The sequence below is a fragment of the Salmo salar genome, chromosome 27 (assembly GCF_965601325.2).
Source record: "Salmo salar chromosome 27, fSalSal1, whole genome shotgun sequence".
Classification (NCBI taxonomy): Eukaryota; Metazoa; Chordata; class Actinopteri; order Salmoniformes; family Salmonidae; genus Salmo; species Salmo salar.
In genome coordinates, this window is record NC_138317.1 from 31,055,454 (window position 1) to 31,068,220 (window position 12,767).

The 12,767-nt window shown below is 46.3% G+C and overlaps 2 protein-coding genes across 5 annotated transcripts in view; one reads left to right on the forward strand and one right to left on the reverse strand.

Annotated features, from left to right (window-relative positions):
- Positions 1-2,132, forward strand: part of LOC106588861 (tax1-binding protein 1 homolog A) — a 50,263-nt gene extending 48,131 nt beyond the window's left edge. For 3 of the 4 annotated variants that reach the window (XM_014178353.3, XM_014178354.3, XM_014178351.3), the window contains exons 16-17: positions 399-484; positions 745-2,132. In XM_014178353.3, the coding sequence (XP_014033828.1) occupies positions 399-484; positions 745-955 (297 nt within the window). In that variant the 3' untranslated portion in view covers positions 956-2,132. The remainder of the gene's footprint in view (positions 1-398; positions 485-744) is intronic. The other variant, XM_014178352.3, reaches the window with a different exon arrangement.
- Positions 2,133-2,172: 40 nt separating this feature from the next.
- The window catches only part of LOC106588863 (juxtaposed with another zinc finger protein 1), a 33,023-nt gene continuing 22,428 nt past the window's right edge, over positions 2,173-12,767 (reverse strand). The window contains exons 2-5 of the mRNA XM_014178355.3: positions 12,118-12,190; positions 9,259-9,455; positions 7,858-8,027; positions 2,173-7,382 (exon numbers count right to left, since the gene is read on the reverse strand). Coding sequence (XP_014033830.1) covers positions 7,206-7,382; positions 7,858-8,027; positions 9,259-9,455; positions 12,118-12,190 — 617 coding nt within the window. The 3' untranslated portion in view covers positions 2,173-7,205. The remainder of the gene's footprint in view (positions 7,383-7,857; positions 8,028-9,258; positions 9,456-12,117; positions 12,191-12,767) is intronic.

Here is a 12,767-nt window from a genome sequence, read left to right on the forward strand (position 1 = left end):
GAGCTCGTTAGTGTTAGATTGATGTCCGCGGGGGCTGGATGAGGCTAATTGGTAGAAGTTGCCCTTGGGCGCAGATTTAGGATCAGTTTATCCTCCCCAAATCTTGTCCTCAAGCATAAGATTGAGGGAAATGCTAAATTGACCTTAGATCAGTTACTATGGGTAACTTCATCTTACTTCCTCCCAATGGTGTATTAGGAGGGCATCGCCCCCCCCCCCCCCCCCACACACACACACACTGCTCTTCACTGATACACTGGTATCATGACCCTCTCCTCTCTAGCTCTATTAACGCTCTATTAACCTTTGGAGAGAGTCATCAGTGTTCAGACAGCCATGGTTTGAGAGAGAGAGTGTGTGTTGCATGCAGTAATGGTGTGTGTGTATATATATTATAGGTCGGTGATGGGGAGCAGCCTGCCTGCAATCATCAGTCCAGCAGCAGACGCAACGACAACAGGAGCAGCTTCTGTTTTGACCCCAGGTAACACACACACACACCACACAGACAGTACACAATGCTATCCCAGCTTTACCAACACACACAAAACCTAACCCTACTCTCTCTCGCTCCCTCTCTCCCCTTCTCTCCTGACCCTCTGCTCCCTTTCTCCTCCCTCTCTCTCTGGCCACCTCGCTGTTCTCTCCCCCTCTCTCCTGACCCTCTACTCCCTCTCTCCATCTTTCTGTCCTCCTCCTCATCTGACTATTATTTTCTATGCCCCCCCCCCCCCCTTCACTCAGTAGTGAGGTCCACAAGCGCTGTCCGTTGTGCGAGGTGATCTTCCCGCCACATTTTGAGCAGCGTAGCTTTGAGCAGCACGTGGAGAGCCACTGGAAGGTGTGTCCCGTGTGCTCTGAGCAGTTCCCCCTGGACTGCCATCAGCAGCTCTTCCAGAAGCACGTGCTCACACACTTTGACGGCCATGTGCTAAACTTCGACAACATGGAGTAGCGGGGAGGTTGGGGTGTGTAAAAGGGAAGGTTGGATTGGATTAAATTCAAATAATTCTAGGAACGTGTGCTCGGGTTGGGGATGATTTCATTTCAACTCTGACTAGGAGGGAAGATTACAAATCATCACATCAACAATTGAAAAATAATCTGGGGAAAATTGCTCTTTTAAATGTTCTGAATTTAAATGGAATTAACTTCAATCCTGGCCTCACATGCTACCGTTCAGTTAAGTAAAGGTTAAATAATAAATAAATAAATGCTACCTTTCAAAAACATCAAGGCGTGTGTAAGAGGGAGTTTGTCAGTTCCGGTTTAGGGAAATAATTTGTAAAAAAAATACTTGGCTTGAGAAGTTCGGATCACTTTGGTTTTGTCCCATGTTGATGATGTCATCTTTCTGCTTCGGGGTTGTAGTGTCATCACTGCATGTGTTTAGTATCCGTAGGATTCATCACTCCGTAGCCACACCTAGAAACAGGTGACATCCAGGGATGGGAGGGGGAGTAGGTTGACGTTGTCTCTGAACATTGATCTAAGGTCAGTTTTGGGTTTTACCTGATGGTTAAGGTTGGGTAATCTGATCCTAGATCTGTGGTTAGGGGAACTAATGTACAGCGTGACAGTCAGACTTTTTTTTAAATTACAGGAAATAGCACTATTGTTTCAATTTGACTGCACTAAAAAGGCTTTATTATTCTGAATGTATGTATATATATGAGAAGTAGGACTATTATGGAGAAATGTGGCTGAATTGCTCGTGACCTCAATGTATTCCCTCATGTTTTAGTAATGACAGAATGATGGACCAATTGTTTTACTTCCTGGTCTCTGTTCACTGGATAGGCTAACATTCTCCAGTTGGAGGTAACTGGAAATATGACTGCTATAGAAAACTACTGTACACCTGGCTATGGTCTCTTTCACTGTGTTAAGTCTATGACCTTGGACCCCGACAAAGGAGGAAAAGATGAGTCTAAGTCAGTTTCTGTTGGCTGTGCGTGCATCTCCACATTGAGTCTCCTTTAATTCTTGACATCTGTCTGTCTGAGATTTGACTGTTCTTTCAACGTGACTACTTCTGGCTTCAAAGTTGCAGCTTTGAGAGTGTGTGTGTAGGTTTGTATGTGTGCATTAAAAATATCTTTGAATAAAGTACGCCTGTCAAATGGATACAATTGTCATTTTGTCTTTGGGGTCACAACACACACCAAACCGTTCTGGGCTCCAGAGTTTTTTAATGTTTTTCTTTTTATGTAATGGCGTTTTACATTTATGAAGCAGCTTCTTGTATATAAAGACAGTTTGACATGGTACACAGGTCTCCCTACTCATAACCTCTGCACAAATAGGAAACATATGAAAATATAATTTAAAAGCACTTAAGACACATTACAATACATTCACTGTACACAGTATATCGAAATAGTCCCCCTCACACACACACGACTAATGGAATCCTCCCATCCCCACTCTGTAATACTGTTAGTCGCCCTGTTAAACCGTAACCATGGCGACCTGCGTCTCCGTGGGGAGGGGTCTCTGATCCCTTGCCAGAAAGCTGCTGCGGAGCCAAGGATTCCAAGTACGGAAAACCCGGCACAGAGTCCGGAATGAGTTCTGTACGCCACACAAAAACACTACCCCAACAATGCTACCTTCCTCTTCCACTGCCATTTTCTTTCTGTCTTGTATCCTGGGCCTGTATTCAATGCGTCTCAGAGTAGGAGTATTGTTCTAGGATCAGGTCCCCCCTCCTACGATTTTAAAAGGAAAATCTGATCAGCACTCCTACTCTGAAATGCTTTGTGAATACGGGCCCTGACCTTAACGGCACTTTGCCACACCCATGTAAAGTGGGGTTGTGTGTGTGGTGGGGGACCATCACAGAACTGAATGACAGGTTAGAAATGTTTTGACAAAATGGCACCACTGACATTCCACCACTCCGCTGTACTCTGAAAGCATGATATCACAACATGTCCACCACTCTCCTGCTCTACAGGAGCAATGGGCAAGGCCTTGGTATGACACCATCTACGACCCAAATGGCACTCTATTGCCTATATAGTGCACTACTTTTGACCAGGGCCCATAGGAATAGGGTGCAATTTGGGACTCACCCAGTGACCTGGCACTGTAACACATGGTTCTGTGACATTTGAGCCTCAGCCATAAATTGTAACACTATAGAGGACTAACAGAGAAAGAAGAATAACACTAGAAGCTGAAAAGCTCAGATACTGCAGAAAGACTCCTAAGAAGCAACTCACACTGACTACTGGAATGCTGTGGTCTACAACGCAAGGCAATCAAAGGTTGTAGGTGTAATCTCTCCACACACACACACACACACACAAGGCGCAATGAGACAGTATTCCCTTGACACATTTGCGCGCCTCTAAGATGAAAGCTTATGACAGTCTCTCTCTCCCCTCAGGCACATAGTAATGTCAATGTTTGGCAGTAGAGAGCTGTTGGCAATGATCATGGAAAATAAATTAGAAACAATACTTGGCAAATGGAATAGAATACAGTATGATGCCTCAACTGGTCTGCTCACACTAGTCTGGAATAACCTTCTAGAATACAGTATGATGCCTCAACTGGTCTGCTCACACTAGTCTGGAATAACCTTCTAGAATACAGTATGATGCCTCAACTGGTCTGCTCACACTAGTCTGGAATAACCTTCTAGAATACAGTATGATGCCTCAACTGGTCTGCTCACACTAGTCTGGAATAACCTTCTAGAATACAGTATGATGCCTCAACTGGTCTGCTCACACTAGTCTGGAATAACCTTCTAGAATACAGTATGATGCCTCAACTGGTCTGCTCACACTAGTCTGGAATAACCTTCTAGAATACAGTATGATGCCTCAACTGGTCTGCTCACACTAGTCTGGAATAACCTTCTAGAATACAGTATGATGCCTCAACTGGTCTGCTCACACTAGTCTGGAATAACCTTCTAGAATACAGTATGATGCCTCAACTGGTCTGCTCACACTAGTCTGGAATAACCTTCTAGAATACAGTATGATGCCTCAACTGGTCTGCTCACACTAGTCTGGAATAACCTTCTAGAATACAGTATGATGCCTCAACTGGTCTGCTCACACTACAGTCTGGAATAACCTTCTAGAATACAGGATGGACAATCCATTCCGGAATCATTGGGGATCAGTCCTATAACTGTTCTAGAACAGTGGGAATGAAGGGATTCAATACTTTCCCTGTTTCTCTATATGGGCCGAATGATAACATTAAATCTGCATGTAACAAATCGTGCATTAAATAGCAATAGGAGAAACTCAAATTGATTTTGGACACAGATCTCAAGTTAGGATTCAAGTCATAGTCAGTTTGTTTTTTGCTGCTGGGAATATCTAGACCTGAGGTCACCTAGCTGTTTCAACTTTGAACTATGACACCACAGAACAGGTTGTCTCAGGGAGTTGAGGAATGAAACACACTTATCGATAAAATATCAAAAGAAAATATATTGAAAAATAAAGTATAAAATAAAGCAACTATTTTGTATATGGTTATGAATACTTATATATTTGTATATACACACACATCTATTGTTTATATATCTATGTATAGACTGTTAAACACAACTCCTTCCTCCTCTTGCCCTCATCCCTCTCTCACATTTACCCTCTTCTTTTTTTCTTTTTTTTACAGTTAGCACCGTATGTCAATACAAAAAGTAAGGACAATTGTTGTGATAGCATAAGAATGTGCAAATGTACAACAACAAAACTAAGCCTATAAAGATACATATCATTCATAAAATAAGAGATAGCATGTCAAAACAATACAACATAATACAAGACAAAGTCTAAACAACTTAAAGCATGCACTAGATCCTTTAGTGTGTGGCAGGAAGGGTGGGGGTTGTCACCCCTAAGATCAGGCCAGAAGGGATAGGGGTTTGGGTTGTCACCCCTAAGATCAGGCCAGAAGGGATAGGGGTTGTCACCCCTAAGATCAGGCCAGAAGGGATAGGGGTTTGGGTTGTCACCCCTATGTTGGGCCAGAAGGGATAGGGGTTTGGGTTGTCACCCCTAAGATCAGGCCAGAAGGGACAGGGGTTTGGGTTGTCACCCCTATGTTGGGTCAGAAGGGATAGGGGTTTGGGTTGTCACCCCTATGTTGGGCCAGAAGGGATAGGGGTTTGGGTTGTCACCCCTATGTTGGGCCAGAAGGGATAGGGGTTGTCGCCCCTAAGATCAGGCCAGAAGGGATAGGGGTTTGGGTTGTCGCCCCTATGTTGGGCCAGACGGGATAGGGGTTTGGGTTGTCGCCCCTAAGATCAGCCCAGAAGGGACAGGGGTTTGGGTTGTCACCCCTAAGATCAGGCCAGAAGGGATAGGGGTTTGTGTTGTCGCCCCTAAGATCAGCCCAGAAGGGACAGGGGTTTGGGTTGTCGCCCCTAAGATCAGGCCAGAAGGGATAGGGGTTTGGGTTGTCACCCCTAAGATCAGGCCAGAAGGGATAGGGGTTTGGGTTGTCGCCCCTAAGATCAGGCCAGAAGGGATAGGGGTTTGGGTTGTCGCCCCTATGTTGGGCCAGAAGGGATAGGGGTTTGGGTTGTCACCCCTAAGATCAGGCCAGAAGGGATAGGGGTTTGGGTTGTCGCCCCTATGTTGGGCCAGAAGGGATAGGGGTTTGGGTTGTCACCCCTAAGATCAGGCCAGAAGGGATAGGGGTTTGGGTTGTCGCCCCTATGTTGGGCCAGAAGGGATAGGGGTTTGGGTTGTCACCCCTAAGATCAGGCCAGAAGGGATAGGGGTTTGGGTTGTCGCCCCTAAGATCAGGCCAGAAGGGATAGGGGTTTGGGTTGTCGCCCCTAAGATCAGGCCAGAAGGGATAGGGGTTTGGGTTGTCGCCCCTAAGATCAGCCCAGAAGGGATAGGGGTTTGGGTTATCACCCCTAAGATCAGCCCAGAAGGGACAGGGGTTTGGGTTGTCGCCCCTAAGATCAGGCCAGAAGGGATAGGGGTTGTCACCCCTAAGATCAGGCCAGAAGGGATAGGGGTTTGGGTTGTCGCCCCTAAGATCAGGCCAGAAGGGATAGGGGTTGTCACCCCTAAGATCAGGCCAGAAGGGATAGGGGTTTGGGTTGTCACCCCTAAGATCAGGCCAGAAGGGATAGGGGTTTGGGTTGTCGCCCCTATGTTGGGCCAGAAGGGATAGGGGTTTGGGTTGTCACCCCTAAGATCAGGCCAGAAGGGATAGGGGTTTGGGTTGTCACCCCTAAGATCAGGCCAGAAGGGATAGGGGTTTGGGTTGTCACCCCTAAGATCAGGCCAGAAGGGATAGGGGTTTGGGTTGTCGCCCCTAAGATCAGGCCAGAAGGGATAGGGGTTTGGGTTGTCGCCCCTATGTTGGGCCAGAAGGGATAGGGGTTTGGGTTGTCACCCCTAAGATCAGGCCAGAAGGGATAGGGGTTTGGGTTGTCGCCCCTATGTTGGGCCAGAAGGGATAGGGGTTTGGGTTGTCACCCCTAAGATCAGGCCAGAAGGGATAGGGGTTTGGGTTGTCGCCCCTAAGATCAGCCCAGAAGGGATAGGGGTTTGGGTTATCGCCCCTAAGATCAGCCCAGAAGGGACAGGGGTTTGGGTTGTCGCCCCTAAGATCAGGCCAGAAGGGATAGGGGTTTGGGTTGTCGCCCCTAAGATCAGGCCAGAAGGGATAGGGGTTGTCACCCCTAAGATCAGGCCAGAAGGGATAGGGGTTGTCACCCCTAAGATCAGGCCAGAAGGGATAGGGGTTGTCACCCCTAAGATCAGGCCAGAAGGGATAGGGGTTTGGGTTGTCACCCCTAAGATCAGGCCAGAAGGGATAGGGGTTTGGGTTGTCGCCCCTATGTTGGGCCAGAAGGGATAGGGGTTTGGGTTGTCACCCCTAAGATCAGGCCAGAAGGGATAGGGGTTTGGGTTGTCACCCCTAAGATCAGGCCAGAAGGGATAGGGGTTTGGGTTGTCACCCCTAAGATCAGGCCAGAAGGGATAGGGGTTTGGGTTGTCACCCGTAAGATCAGGCCAGAAGGGATAGGGGTTTGGGTTATCACCCCTAAGATCAGCCCAGAAGGGACAGGGGTTTGGGTTGTCGCCCCTAAGATCAGGCCAGAAGGGATAGGGGTTTGGGTTGGGTGGGTAGTGCTGGTGAGGAATAGGGTAATGTTTGGGGGGGTATACATGGTGGGGGGTGATCAGGGGTTGTCACGACGATCGTCTCTAGCCCTGCATCTTGCGGATGATGTCAGCGGAGACGGGCGGGTGGAAGTTGATGGTGTGGTGTCTCAGGCCCTGGGACGTCTTGTAGCTCTTCCCACAGCGGCACTTGAAGGGCTTCCGCACACGGATCTGGGTCCGGTGGCCATTCTTGGCATGGTATTTAATACCGTTCACATTCTGAATGACGGGGAGAGACATTATCAGGAGGACAACAGGAGGACCCTGGCCTGGGCTGGTCAAGCGGTCTAAGACGCTGCCTCCAGAATACCTGTGCAAGTGTGGGTTTAAATCCAAATGACTGCTGTTCTAACACACCCTCTCCTCCCATCTCTCCTCCCATCTCTCCTCCCATCTCTCCTCCCATCTCTCCTGTCAGTCTTACTATCTCATCTAATAAATAAAAACATACAAAAGGAATAAAAATAATAATTTCCCTTTACATTTTCTCAGTGAGGATCCTGAAAAGCAACATCCAGGAACAACATTACAAACGTTGACATTGCTAGAGGAAGATCCTGTATTGAAGTGAAAACCTCCAGTACTCAGATCATAGGCTATACTGAACTGATATATAGAGGACTAGAGTATAGCAGAAGAATAGAGCTAGGGACCAAATACAGTGAAGTGGGCTGGGGCTGAGTGTGTACTGCACCTTGTATCTCTTCTTGCAGCCAGGCACAGGGCAGGCAAAGGGTTTCTCCTCTCCTCCATTCATACACATGGAGCTGAGGATAGACTCTGAGCTGATGGCACTCTCTGTGGTCCAGGACTCATCACTGTCTGACTCCTCATAGTCCACCTCCTCATCATCATACTCACTGCCTGGAGGGGGAACACACAGAGAGAGTAAGGAGACGGAGAGAACATAACTATAGGGGAAACACAGACAGTTACATCTGTCTATTGTCTCAAGGAGAGGGGCATGGAGCAGAGAGAGAGGGGAATTTGATGGAACTAGGACAGAGGGTTTGGTGGATGTGTGTGTGACTCAGGGGAACCCAGGGGGAGGGGGTTGGCTCCCTGAAAGAGATCATTAAGTGGGAGGTATCCTCGTTGCATTGCCTGGAAAAAGTGCACAACTTTTTCCACTCTCACACTGACTATTACAACCCATCCCACACTGTACCCCCACCATTACACAGGAAACACTTCACCTCAGCAGGAGGAAGTGGATGGCACCCTGGCACATGTTAAAAGGATTTCAACAAGGGTGTGTGTTGGTGGCTGCGTGTGTGTGTGTGCGCGGTTGTGTAAGCGCAGACCTAATGCTGCGATTGGAAACATTTGGGCAGGAATTGCACATCTGCTTTTGGGCTCTGAACACACACACACACACACACACACACACACACACACACACACACACACACACACACACACACACACACACACACACACACACACACACACACACACACACACACACACACACACACACACACACACAGTGCGATAGCTGGTGTGTAATTACCAGTGTTGACTGGGTTCACTGCACACTGCAGGAACACTCTCTCCCTCTACTGAACACATGTTGCACTGGCCTGTAGTCTAGAACACTCCCAATAGGAATGTTCCATTGACCCTCAGTCTAGAACACTAGAGGCAAAGCCATTTAGAAGACACTTTTATCCAAAGAGACTTACAGTAGTGGGTGCATACATTTCCTGATGGGTGAACCCAGCGATAAGCAAACTCACAATCCTGGAGTTGCGATCACCATGTTTTACCCAGTGCGTCACACAGGACCACAAGGGGCCATACATCTTCAGTAGGGCCGAGACAATACCAGTGTCACAATACCCCGAAGCAGACCCAATTCTTTGGTCCTTTAAAAACTGTCTGTATGTAAAATATTGTGTGCTATTACTTGGAAAATAAATACATGTGACTCTGGATGACAACATAATGATGTTTGTTTCCAACATTAGGGCTGTTTAAAAAAATTACAAATAATTACATCCAATTCGTGTTTTGTTTCCTTGCCACGATACTAGCGATTATCGCGATACTGGTATTGTCCAGGCCCTAATCATAAGTGTCCACTTTCTCTTACCTGTGGGTGTGCTGCTACGGAAGGAGGAGGAGGGTGTGATGGGTGGAGTCACGGGAGGAGTCAGGTTGCCGTTGCTGTGGCGTGGAGGCGTGGCCACGCTGTTTCGAGACACACCCCCTGTGATTGACAGGGAAAGTTTGGGCGTGGCCCGCTTCTTCAAGGTCTCCTGCTCCCGACGCGCCGCATCCGTCATGAACCTGGACACACATTAACACGTTACACCTATAAATAAAGATTACTTAATGATAATAAAGTAGAATCTCCCCCTCTTCTCCCTCCTCTCGCTCCCTCCCTCACCCTAGTAGGAAGTCTACTATGTGCAGCTCACCCTGCACTAACATAAATAACATGAGCATGTCTACTTCTGCTAAGCTTCCCAGTAAAGCAATGAAAACAATCAAGCATCCCAGAAAAGTGCTAAAAATTGCCTAAGTTAACATATGTACAGTAATTCCTCCTATAAAAGTTGCGTCATACTGCGACATCCCTTGCGGGCTGCTGCAGCATTCTGTGGCACGTTATCTATTTGTCAGCCATTTTTTCTGTTAATGCAAGTTATTGCTAGTTTGACCACCAGAGGGCATCTTTGAGAAGCATTTGATAGTCTTCCATATTGCAGGCACGCGGGAGACCAGAGTTCAATTAAGAATTTGTTCTTAACTGATTCCACATGTGTTATTTCATAGTTGTGATGTCTTCACTAGTCGGAAGTTTACATACACATAGGTTAGTCATTTAAACTCGTTTTTCAACCACTCCACAAATTTCTTGTTAACAAACTACAGTTTTGGCAAGTCAGTTAGGACATCTACTTTGTGCATAACAAGTCATTTTTCCAACAATTGTTTACAGACAGATTATTTCACTTATAATTCACTGTATCACAATTCCAGTGGGTCAGAAGTTTACATACACTAAGTTGACTGTGCCTTATAACAGCTTGGAAAATTCCTGAAAATTATGTCATGGCTTTAGAAGCTTCTGATAGGCTAATTGACATCATTTGAGTCAATTGGAGGTGTACCTGTGGATGTATTTCAAGGCCTGCCTTCAAACTCAGTGCCTCTTTGCTTGACATTATGGCAAAAACAAAAGAAATCAGCCAAGACCTCAGAAAAAGAATTGTAGACCTCCACAAGTCTGGTTCATCCTTGGGAGAAATTTCCAAATGCCTGAAGGTACCACGTTCATCTGTACAAACAATAGTAGGTAAGTATAAACACCATGGGACCACGCAGCCGTTATACCGCTCAGGAAGGAGACGTGTTCTGTCTCCTAAAGATGAACGTACTTTTGTGCGAAAAGTGCAAATCAATCACAGAACAAAAGCAAAGGACCTTGTGAAGATGCTGGAGGAAACAGGTACAAAAGTATCTATATCCACAGTAAAACGAGTCCTATATCGACATAACCTGGAAGGCCGCTCCAAAACCACCATAAAAAAGCCAGACTATGGTTTGCAACTGCACATGGGGACAAAGATCGTACTTTTTGGAGAAATGTCCTCTGGTCTGATGAAACAAAAAAATAACTGTTTGGCCATAATGACCAATGTTATGTTTGGAGGAAAAAGGGGGAGGCTTGCAAGCCAAAGAATACCATCCCAACCGTGAAGCACGGAGGTGGCAGCATCATGTTGTGGGGGTGCTTTGCTGCCGGAGGGACTGGTGCACTTCACAAAATAGATGGCATCATGAGGTAGGACAATTATGTGGATATATTGAAGCAACATCAAGACATCAGTCAGGAAGTTAAAGCTTGGTCGCAAATGGGTCTTCCAAATGGACAATGACCCCAAGCATACTTCCAAAGTTGTGGCAAAATGGCTTAAGGACAACAAAGTCAAGGTATTGGAGTGGCCATCACAAAGCCCTGACCTCAATCCTATAGAAAATGTTTGGGCAGAACTGAAAAAATGTGTGCGAGCAAGGAGGCCTACAAACCTGACTCAGTTACACCAGCTCTGTCAGGAGGAATGGGCCAGAATTCACCCAACTTATTGTGGGAAGCTTGTGGAAGGCTTCCCAAAACATTTGACCCAAGTTAAACAATTTAAAGGCAATGCTACCAAATACTAATTATGTGTATGTAAACTTCTGACTCACTGGGAATGTGATGAAAGAAATAAAAGCTGAAATAAATCATTCTCTCTACTATTATTCTGACATTTCACATTATTAAAATAAAGTGGTGATCCTGACTGACCTAAGACAGGGAATTTTTACTAGGATTAAATGTCAGGAATTGTGAAAAACTGAGTTTAAATGTATTTGGCTAAGGTGTATGTAAACTTCCGACTTCAACTGTAATATTTTAAATTGGATGTAACTGTCTTAATGTTGCTGGACCCCAGGAAGAGTAGCTGCTGCCTTGGCAGGAACTAATGGAGATCCATAATAAACCCCAGGAAGAGTAGCTGCTGCCTTGGCAGGAACTAATAGAGATCCATAATAAATACAAATACAAAACAAAACTTGAAACAATGATGAAACAGGACTCAGAAGAAGTCGTATCCGATGTTCTGCTTGACAGAAGCATGTTTCTCCAAACCATATTGGTGTTTAAAAGCCTGAAGAAAACCAAGGATGTGGTAGAAGTGAAGGTAGGAACTGTCCTGTATGCTAATCTTTGTCTCAATGCTCCATCAGTAGAGGAACACTGTCCTCTATAGAGTGAATGTGTGTGCGTGGCATTTATGTGTGTATCAGTGGAGGCTGCTGAGGGGAGGACGGCTCATAATAATGGCTGTAACGGCGCAGATGGAATGGTATCACACACATGGAAACCATGCTCCAGCCATTACCACGAGCCTGTCCTCCCCAATAAGGTGCCACCAACCTCCTGTGGTATGTATGTTACCTGTTGATGTAGCTCAGGGCCAGGTAGGTGGGCTGTTGTTGCTCCTGTTTCTCCAGGACACGAGGATCTGTGTCTGAAAGAGAAAGAGGGTGAGCGGGAGAGAAAGAGGGGCGAGAGAGAGTGGAGCGAGCGAGAGAGAGGGAGAGAGGCGAGAGAGAGAGAGGCGAGAGAGAGAGAGGCGAGAGAGAGAGAGGCGAGAGAGAGAGGGAGGGAAAGAGGGGCAAGTGAGAGAGAGAGAGAGAGAGAGAGAGAGGAGCGAGAGATAGAAAAGGGGTAGTTAGTGTAAAATAGATTGATTCAACTTAAATTAGGACATACATACTGAAAGATTTCAAGACTCAGAATTTATCAGCAGAGTACATGAGAAGCACAAGGGGAGACAAACATCCAGTACAGTACACCAGTTTTACGGAAAGTGCTTGTATATGGAGGTTTCGGGGTAAGCATGATTTATGGAGGAAATCAGTGTGCAGTAAGGTGAAATGGGTGTATGTCTGTCCTCTCTCTGTGCGTGTTTGTGTGTGTGGAGGGCGGTTGGATATATACGGACATTATTAGTAAAGAAAGGCTCATAGTTCTTGTCCTGTCAATTGTAGCAGATGGTTGATTACATGGCACCATGGTACAGAGAGGGTTATGTAACCAAGAAC